We start from the raw sequence: 10,877 nt of genomic DNA on the forward strand, positions 1-10,877 counted from the left end.
AAGTTGCGAACTTTATCGTCGATGTTCTATACTAAATCCTTTCAGCAAAAATATGGCAATATCGCGAAATGATCAAGTATGACACAAAGAATGGATCTGCTATCCCCGTTTAAATAAAAAAAAAAAAATTCAGTAGGCCTTTAAAGCGTGACTGAATAATGCACTACTGACATGACAAGTCTGAAAGAGAAATATGGTACAGTATTATCCGCTCACAGATGCTACCTGGTGGTTGTTTTTTTAGCACCCTGCAGCTAGTCCTGGATAGTCCCATTGCTTTAAGGGCCCATATGTAAGAATATGGCCAGACATGGTACTGCTATCACAGTCAAAATTCTGTAGTCCCCTCCCCCTCTCCCTGACTGATGTTGCCAGATACGCAGCCGAATCCAGCTCGATATAACCAACACATTTTAGACAGAAATTCGGCTATTTTCAGGAAGAAGTACATCATGCCTGCGTACAATATCACAACAAATGGCAATCAAATGGTTATTGTCTGTACTATCAGAAAACAAAGACTAAAACAAACGCTAGCAATGGTTATACTGATGAAAATAAGTAGAGCATGCTCAGCAGCCTAATGTACGCCCAAACTAAAGAGGAGACATTTAACCAAGGTATGCCTATAGGCTACTGTTTCAAATGTTTCAGATTGCCATATAGCTTGGTACATGTAGTCCACAATATGAATGAGTAGTGATGGGTTGATGAGGTGTCATGATGCGTTTCGACACATTGCAAAATTGTGTAGACACTGTGTCACTAAATACTGACATCTGCTGGACATTAAAACTCCCTACAGGCAACCTATGGACCGACTCAACTGACACTGACTTTATGACCTAATATATACAATAGTATAAACCAAGTCATTGTATTTCATTTAGGATTATTTCATATCTTCATTTAAATAAAAATATATTTTTATCTTTTTTAGATACAGTCAAATAATGTGAACATGTATTATAACATGGAAATCTAAGAGAACGTGTTGTGAATGAGGATGTTTGTGGACTGGGAATTTAATTTTTTTTTTTACACATTTTTATTAAAAAAAAACAGTTTTTCCAACGTATTAAATTTTAGACGATTTCTTTTCTTAGTTATTATTTCTCCGGCTGTAGAAAAGACCCGCTCACAGGGCACAGAGGAGGCGTCAGTGCGACACAGTTGGCGTATCGGTCACGTGACCGAAACAGCTCATGATCGGTCACGTGACTTTTGTAAAAGCGGAACGCGCACCGACAAAGGGTTTTGCTCTATGAGCTCGACGCATGCATCGGCCGATGCATCGGTGTTGCCGGACCCATCACTATGAATGAGGAATTCTTTTATCATGTGATTTGGCTGTCTCCATACGTTTCACATTGCCATGACAGCCGTGCTAATGTTGGAACCCATTTCCTCAGCGTATCAGCATATTGAGAACGAAATAGACACTGACACTACCCATATCCATATAGTTTTATTTGTGGAAAATATATTTTGCCCTGTCATTTTGTCTATTTATATTGTAATTATTAATATTCAAAGGTTCTCTGAACTTGAATATGACTAATGGTTATAATTTTTTTTATATTTAATTTTTTAAATAAATTTCATAAATATTAAAGTATTATGAATACAAATATTTTTTGCAATAGACATGACTTCATTCAGGTCTGTCATAATGCTTGTATTATTATTTGTAAGTACAATAAATGCTTTTAATTGTATTAATAAAATTGAGTGCCCAAACTTTTGGTACTTTGTCCTAAGCCATGTATTAATTTTTAATATTGCCTGCACAGTTATTTGGTAACAGTTTAGATGCTGCTGCTGAAGCTGTCAACAAAAAACTGAGTACATTTAAAAATATAATTTTTTTAAACAAACAAAGTAAATAATGATGCAACGTTAACTTATTTTGTGTGAACCTGACCAAATACCGTAACTACATATTTCTTATTAGCAGTATAAACAAACTCAGTTGTGTAGCTAGCACAGAGTGAGAGTCGTGAGCAGGTTGCAAAATGTTGACAGTGAATTGTCGGCAAGTTTTTATTTTTTTCAACCTTAAAAGTACAAACTGCAAAAAAGTAAAAAAGTGTGTAACCAACAAGAGACTCTTTGCGGGAGGCGGCACCAATAAATTAAGAGACTCACTTGTCAGCGAGCACTTGGTAGAAAAAGGAAAGGGAAAACAAAAAGCAGCCGGATAAGAAGAAGAAGAAAACAAGAAAACGTTAAGGCCATAAAAAAGTCGACCACTTTTTTGTGTCACGTTGAAAATGGCCGACGTGTGCGTCTCCTTAAATAGTCCCCAAAGAGTTTCAGTCTGCGCGCGCTGACAAAGTGGATTTTGGAGGATTTGTCCTGGACAATTAAACACCAGCAAGCTCAGTGCAACACCACCTTCTAAGCCTCTTTTTCCTCCTCCTTTTCCCTTTTCTTGACAAAAGTAAAGCTAAACAAAGAAAATTGGGGGGGTGGCAGTCGTCTTATTTCTTATTATTGATATAAGCAGCACTTAAACGTTTTATTTCTGTACACCGGAGCGACCCTGTCAGCGTCACACGGATGAAGAAAGGGAAAATGTAAGGCTTTTTCTTCATCATCATCATCATCACTACCTTCCTCTTTCCTAACCCCCCCCCCCACCCCCACCGAAAGGCTCAAGTATGTAGAGAAATTTACAGAATTATGTACAAAGTTTTGTTTCTAGAAGAAAAGAAAAAACCCAAAGTAATTGAAAAAAAGTTCACATTTTAAACTAGTGGCTCTACTTAATAAAGTAAACAAAAAACAACACACTTCATAATAATAATAATAATAATAATAATATTAATGTTGACGGGTGAAACAAGAGGACTGGAAGAATGGAATGTTACACGATTGCACTTCTCCAACCAGAAAAAGTAAAAAAAAAAAAAAAGGGGTGTGGGGCAAGCTTGAGCTGGCGGCTAATGCTAAATGGCTAACTGCCCCACTTTTTTGGTTGAAAAGAAGGGAGGTTGTACAGTAACATCACAAGCACCAACTACGGTGGATCTGCACCGTTTCCACCAGGAAGTCAAGTGGCCGCTAACCCCCAAACTTGCTTAAAAGAACATTAATATTATGTTGAAAAGGAAGCTAAACATGTTCCAAAAAAAAAAAAAAAGAGATGAAGATGAATTAGGAAAAAACACAAACAGTAATTAAAAGTTTTTTTCACCTGGCATGGCTACTACAGCGCCCCCTCTGGTGTCAAAGTGATAACGCAAGGAGTCGCGTCAAAAAAACGATTATTAAAACAAACTTTGGGTATGGACTTAATGTCACGTTTTTCTGTTGGGGAGAAAAAAATTTAATTAAAAATAATCCTTTTCATAATTTCAGTTGGGGGGCGGGGGGGACAAAAAGTAGCGAGAGTCAATTTAAAAGAAAAAAAAAGGGAAAAATCTTTCACACTAGTGCAAAACGACATCTTGCTTTGCTCCTTATATGGTCGTACGATCATTATTTTGGGTGAGCTATTCTGTTTCTGGGGAAAAAAGGGGGCGGAGCTGTGGGTAGGTCCCCGCCCCTTCAGGAAACAGTGGCGGCCTTGGGCATGTGAGTGGAGGACAGGCGTGCCAGTGACACCTCCATGGTGCCGCGCTTACGGGCTGCCCGCCTGGCCGGCGAGGCTTTGGCTGATGGGCTCATGCCGTGACAGGCCTCGCCCCCTACCGTTCCCATGATGACTCCGCCCCCACCGCCGCCACCCTTCAACATGGCCCGCCCACACACCTGGTTCACCAGGTTGTTGATTTGCTCCTGAAAGAAAAATCAAGCCTTGTTTGTACACACATTGTATGTACATCATCATCATTGTTTTTATACGACTTAAGTCTTATTGTACTTAGGCTTAATAAGAGCCACTTTTTTTTATACATTTAAAAAAATGATTAATGAGAGAAAGTGAGACCCACCTCGTCATAGCGATACATCATCTTGAGGCCTCTGCAGGACTTGTGTTTCTCCACGTAGCGCAGTGCACACTCCAGACAGAAGACCACGTTGTCGGTTTCCTGGACCACCTGCCAGCACACGCACGCACACACACGCACACGCGCACACGCACACACACACACACACACACACACACACACACACACACACACACACACACACACACACATACACACACACGGTCACATGTCTGCGTCACGCTGACGAGGCGTTCAAGTGCAGCCGTCCGTTACTGTTGATTGGTGCTCACCATGGACAAGTAGCAGAGGTCCTGGCAGATCTGGCAGCGTCTCTCCGAAGACTCCAGCGCGATCCACTTACCGCGAGGCTTCTTGCGCCCCTCGCCACCATCGTGGGCGCCGTAGCGGGCTGAAGAGAGGAGGCCCGCCTTGTAGAGTTCCTGCCGCTGGCGCATCTCTATGTTCCTGAGGGACGCCATGATGGACATGAGGACAGCGGCGAGATGGTGAGTAGGATGGAGGCGGTGTGTCAACTACCTGAGGTCTTTGAGAAGGGCGGAGATGGTGGTGAGGAGGAGGCCGTTGTCCCGCTTGGACTCGGCCGTGGCGATCTGGTAGAGCAGCTTCTCCATGGAAAAAGGTTTGGCTATACGGCGACACTTCAGGTCCTGTTTGCACACATCATACACACTTGCAAACACTAAAGTACACTTTGGAGTATTCATCTTCAAAATAATACATGTGGAAGCGCATGATGGACATTTACTGGCTTCTGTGCCTGCAGCATGCTGTAACACCACATGGCCACAAGAGGGCAGTGTTGTGAAGGCTCCCAATGCAGGGAAACTACTTATATTTTAGTATTAAATGCCACATCAAAGAGTGTATTCTAAATAAAGAAAACTTTGTTATAGTGAATGACAAAGTAATGTAAAGATGAAGTAGTGCTGGGGGGTCCATGAGGGCCACATCCCAGTTAAGGCAGTGGGCTGCTTGAAACAGCAAATAATATGACTTTGCCTATGCATTTGATTATTGGATATATTTTTACATACTGTAAAAAGTATTTTACAACAAATTACGCTAAGTGGAAACAGAACCACTGTGGGTTTTTTTAGGCAAAAAACCCGCCCCTGGCAGCTTAATTGTCAGAATTTTACTGTAAAATAAATCTAAGGTGTTTTTTATTTGTTTTTTTTAACAAAATATTACTGTAAATGGAAAACGAGTACTGTACCAGTTTTTTTTATTCTGGAAAATGAGCTGACAGTTTTTCTCCCCCTACAAAATGTGGTACTGTTTTCCATTCACAGTAATGCACCATAAAAACAATTGTAGATTTAACGCAAAAAAACAACTGTCAGTTCAGTTTGCTGGAGAACTCTCTTTGAGTGAAGCAGACATTTAAGTATTTATTTGAAAAAAAATAACAGTTAGGAAAGTGTGATCATATATTTGTTGAAATGTTGGATGATATTAAGGTTTAAATTAGGGATGTCCGATAATGGCTTTTTGCCGATATCCGATATTCGGATATTGTCCAACTCTTAATTACCGATACAGATATCAACCGATACCGATATATACAGTCGTGGAATTAACACATTATTATGCCTAATTTGGACAACCAGGTATGGTGAAGATAAGGTCCTTTTTAAAAAAATTAATAAAATAAAATGAATAAATTAAAAACATTTTCTTGAATAAAAAAGACAGTAAAACAATATAAAAACAGTTACATAGAAACTAGTAATTAATGAAAATGAGTACAATTAACTGTTAAAGGTTAGTACTATTAGTGGACCAGCAGCACGCACAATCATGTGTGCTTACGGACTGTATTCCTTGCATATCCCTGTTTTATCCAGTGCTTTCATGCTTTTATTTCTATTTTTATCTATGTTTCTGTTTTATCTAGTGTGTGTCATGATTTTATTTCTATTTTAATATTTTATTATATATTCTTACTTTCTATTTGTATTTTTATACTTTGTAGCACTTTGAGATTTTAACAAATATAAAGTGCGTTACAAATGCAATTCATTATTATTTATTATTATTATTATTATTAGACTGTATTGTTATATATTGATATATAATGTAGGAACCAGAATATTAATAACAGAAAGAAACAACCCTTTTGTGTGAATGAGTTTGAATGGGGGCGGGAGGTTTTTTGGGTTGGTGCACTAATTGTAAGTGTATCTTGTGTTTTTTATGTTGATTTAATAAAATAAAAACGATACCGATAATAAAAAACTGATACCGATAATTTCCTATATTACATTTTAAAGCATTTATCAGCCAATAATATCGGCAAGCCGATATTATCGGACATCTCTAGTTTAAATGGTATGCAATTTCATGCAGTACATATATTTTTTCTGTCAAAATACAAAGAATGTGTATATAATCTAAAATTTACTGACACATATTATTTTGAGGCGTCCAAGGGCCAGATGTGGCCCCGGGCCTTGACTTTGACAACACAAGACACATAATCCCCTCCCTTGCAATCATGTCTTAAGGGGCTGTTTGCAACCGTGATGCAGATATGTTTCCAAAGTGTTGTGAGCATTATACACGCCCTCTTGCGCTCTTTTAAACGTAATAACTGCCCCCCTACTCACAGCACTGAGTGACAAGCCTGAACACCAAACAAATTGCTCAGACCCACGATCAATTTGACAAAATGGCGGCGCATGGGAATGCAGCGGCTCTGCTAACGCTCTTGGGAGTGTAGAGCGATTTGGCAAAAAACACCCGTCATTTCTGTCAATTTCATGGCTGGCTCAAAGCGTGAACACTCTGTGATCACATATGACCGACAGACAATTCTGGATGTGGATGGATCGGGTCGTTATAGACTGAAAGATGCATGTACGGTGGACCTCCTCGCTAGCATGGGAATACTTCGTGGGCTACATCGAGCGGCCTTTGTAGCAGCGGAGTCAAGTGCCGCCAATGGAGACGACATAGGCGGTGCGAGCGGAAGCAGAAGCGGGGATGCCGAGCTGGGCTAACAACAAAGAGAAAAGCTAACCAAAGAAGCGTGGACTCTCCGGGTAAGAAGCCATTTAAACTAGAACTAGCCGGCGTCAGGCTGGATAATCCCTGCACACATAGCAATTCTCTTAGAATAAAACACAACTCACATAATGTTTTTTCTTTTGTGACCGTGTCAGAGGCAGACATACATTGTACTGAGGTAGCTAACTATGATGCGTTCAGTTTATCGCAACATCAAGCAAACAATCTGAATATCCCCGTCGTATCAATTCCTAAATATGGTCGAAACTATTTAAAGTGCAATACGCATAATAAACGCAACATTATTAATATTGCTACTTCGGATAATTTCAACAAACAATCCTCAAAACAGCCCACTACCTATAATATGGGCTTTTTAAACATAAGATCATTATCTTCCAAAACGCTATTAGTTAATGAAGTCATTAGAGACAACAAACTTGACGTCGTTGGCCTCGCCGAGACCTGGCTCAAACCAGACGATTTTTTTGCGCTAAATGAAGCATCTCCTCCTGGCTATACCAATACACATGTTGCCCGACCTCTTAAAAGGGGAGGGGGTGTCGCACTAATATACAATGAAAACTATAATCTTACACCTAACCTAAATAATAAATATAACTCGTTTGAGGTGCTCACTTTGAGGTTTGTCACACCGCTGCCTCTCCACCTGGCTATTATCTACCGCCCCCCTGGGCCCTATTCGGACTTCATCAGTGAATTCTCAGAGTTTGTTGCCGATCTAGTGACGCACGCCGACAATATAATCATAATGGGGGACTTTAATATCCATATGAATACCCCATCGGACCCTCCATGCGTGGCGCTCCAGACTATAATTGATAGCTGTGGTCTTACACAAATAATAAATGAACCCACGCATCGCAACGGTAATACGATAGATCTAGTGCTTGTCAGGGGTGTCACCACCTCTAAAGTTACGATACTCCCGTACACTAAAGTAATGTCCGATCATTACCTTATAAAATTCGAAGTTCTGACTCATTGTCCACAAACTAATAATAATAATAATAACTACTATAGCAGCCGCAACATTAATGCTGCCACAACGACGACTCTTACTGACCTACTGCCTTCGGTAATGGCACCATTCCCAAATTATGTGGGCTCTATTGATAACCTCACTAACAACTTTAATGACGCCCTGCGCGACACCATTGATATTGTAGCACCGCCAAAGCTAAAAAGGGCCCCTAAAAGGTGTACCCCATGGTTTACAGAAGAAACTAAAGCCCAGAAATTATCATGTAGAAAGCTGTAACGCAAATGGCGTGCGACTAAACTTGAGGTTTTCCATCAAGCATGGTGTGATAGTTTAATAACTTATAAACGCATGCTTACCTCAGCTAAAGCTAAATATTACTCAAATCTCATCCACCTCAACAAAAATGATCCTAAATTTCTGTTTAGTACAGTAGCATCGCTAACCCAACAAGGGACTTCTCCCAGTAGCTCCACCCACTCAGCAGATGACTTTATGAATTTCTTTAATAAGAAAATTGAAGTCATTAGAAAAGAGATTAAAGACAATGCATCTCAGCTACAACTGGGTTCTATTAACACAGATATGACTGTATATACGACGGATACCGCCCTCCAAAATAGTTTCTCTCTCTTTGATGAAATAACATTGGAGGAATTGTCAAAATGTGTAAATGGGACAAAACAAACAACATGTTTACTTGACCCAATTCCTGGGAAACTTATCAAGGAGCTTTTTGTATTATTAGGTCCATCAGTGTTAAATATTATAAACTTATCACTTTCCTCTGGCACTGTTCCCCTAGCATTCAAAAAAGCGGTTATTCATCCTCTACTCAAAAGACCAAACCTCGATCCTGATCTCCTGGTAAACTACCGGCCGGTGTCCCACCTTCCGTTTATCTCGAAAATCCTCGAAAAAATTGTAGCACAGCAGCTAAATGAACACTTAGCGTCTAACAATCTCTGTGAACCTTTTCAATCCGGTTTCAGGGCAAATCACTCTACGGAGACAGCCCTCGCAAAAATGACTAATGATCTATTGCTAACGATGGATTCTGATGCTTCATCTATGTTGCTGCTTCTTGATCTTAGCGCCGCTTTCGATACTGTTGATCATAATATTTTATTAGAGCGTATCAAAACGCGTATTGGGATGACAGACTTAGCCTTGTCTTGGTTTAACTCTTATCTTACTGACAGGATGCAGTGTGTCTCCCAAAACAATGTGACCTCGGACTATGTTAAGGTAACGTGCGGAGTTCCCCAGGGTTCGGTTCTTGGCCCTGCACTCTTTAGTATTTACATGCTGCCGCTAGGTGACATCATACGCAAATACGGTGTTAGCTTTCACTGTTATGCTGATGACACCCAAGTCTACATGCCCCTAAAGCTGACCAACACGCCGGATTGTAGTCAGCTGGAGGCGTGTCTTAATGAAATTAAACAATGGATGTCCGCTAACTTTTTGCAACTCAACGCTAAGAAAACGGAAATGCTGATTATCGGTCCTGCTCAACACCGATACTATTTAAAAATACCACCTTAACATTTGACAACCAAACAATTAAACAAGGTGACTCTGTAAAGAATCTGGGTATTATCTTCGACCCAACTCTCTCGTTTGAGTCGCACATTAAGAGTGTTACTAAAACGGCCTTCTTTCATCTCCGTAATATCGCTAAAATTCGTCCCATTTTGTCCACAAGCGATGCTGAGATCATTATCCATGCGTTCGTTACATCTCGTCTCGATTACTGTAATGTATTATTTTCGGGCCTCCCTATGTCTAGCATTAAAAGATTACAGATGGTACAAAATGCGGCTGCTAGACTTTTGACAAAAACAAGAACATTTGATCATATTACGCCTATACTGGCTCACTTGCACTGGCTTCCTGTGCACCTAAGATGCGACTTTAAGGTTTTACTACTTACGTATAAAATACTACACGGTCAAGCTCCTGCCTATCTTGACGATTGTATTGTACCATATGTCCCGGCAAGAAATCTGCGTTCAAAGAACTCCGGCTTATTAGTGATTCCCAGAAAGTCTGCGGGCTATAGAGTGTTTTCTATTCGGGCTCCAATACTATGGAATGCCCTCCCGGTAAAAGTTAGAGATGCTACCTCAGTAGAAGCATTTAAGTCTCATCTTAAAACTCATTTGTATACTCTAGCCTTTAAATAGACTCCCTTTTTAGACCAGTTGATCTGCCGTTTCTTTTCTTTTCTTTTCTACTCTGCTCCAAGCCCGGGGTGGACCGCTAGCCTGTTCATCAGATGGGGACATCTCTACGCTGCTGACTCGTCTCCACTCGGGATGGTTCCTGCTGGCCCCACTATGGACTGGACTCTCGCTGATGTGTTGGACTTTCACAATATTATGTCAGACCCACTCGACATCCATTGCTTTCGGTCTCCCCTAGAGGGGGGGGGGGGGGGGGGGTTACCCACATATGCGGTCCTCTCCAAGGTTTCTCATAGTCATTCACATTGACGTCCCACTGGGGTGAGTTTTCCTTGCCCGTATGTGGGCTCTGTACCGAGGATGTCGTTGTGGCTTGTACAGCCCTTTGAGACACTTGTGATTTAGGGCTATATAAATAAACATTGATTGATGATTGATAGATTGATTGATTGATCAATTCTCAATCACTATAGTTGGTAATTGTGAAGAATATAGACATCTAATGAATATGTTCTATTAATAAACTTATGTTATATTTTTGGTTTAATAAAACTTAAACTTTGACCAAGCTGCAAACAGCCACCTTTAAGTCATTCTTTTCTCAACATCATGACACTGGCACCAACTGTCCACAAGGGAATACTGTTGTTTCCTACATTAGATTACATGTGGCACCAATGAACCACAAGGGGGCAGTGTTGTGAAGCAATCGCAAGA

At 40.4% G+C, this 10,877-nt stretch overlaps 1 protein-coding gene across 1 annotated transcript in view; it reads right to left on the reverse strand.

The window, feature by feature from the left end:
* Positions 1 to 2,029: 2,029 nt before the first annotated feature.
* jarid2b (jumonji and AT-rich interaction domain containing 2b) overlaps positions 2,030 to 10,877 on the reverse strand; it is a 226,380-nt gene continuing 217,532 nt past the window's right edge. Inside the window, exons 15-18 of the mRNA XM_062056611.1 lie at positions 4,476 to 4,606; positions 4,229 to 4,403; positions 3,939 to 4,046; positions 2,030 to 3,783 (exon numbers count right to left, since the gene is read on the reverse strand). Of these exons, the coding sequence (XP_061912595.1) occupies positions 3,553 to 3,783; positions 3,939 to 4,046; positions 4,229 to 4,403; positions 4,476 to 4,606 (645 nt within the window). The 3' untranslated portion in view covers positions 2,030 to 3,552. The remainder of the gene's footprint in view (positions 3,784 to 3,938; positions 4,047 to 4,228; positions 4,404 to 4,475; positions 4,607 to 10,877) is intronic.

Source organism: Entelurus aequoreus, linkage group LG08 (assembly GCF_033978785.1).
Source record: "Entelurus aequoreus isolate RoL-2023_Sb linkage group LG08, RoL_Eaeq_v1.1, whole genome shotgun sequence".
In the NCBI taxonomy this organism is placed as follows: Eukaryota; Metazoa; Chordata; class Actinopteri; order Syngnathiformes; family Syngnathidae; genus Entelurus; species Entelurus aequoreus.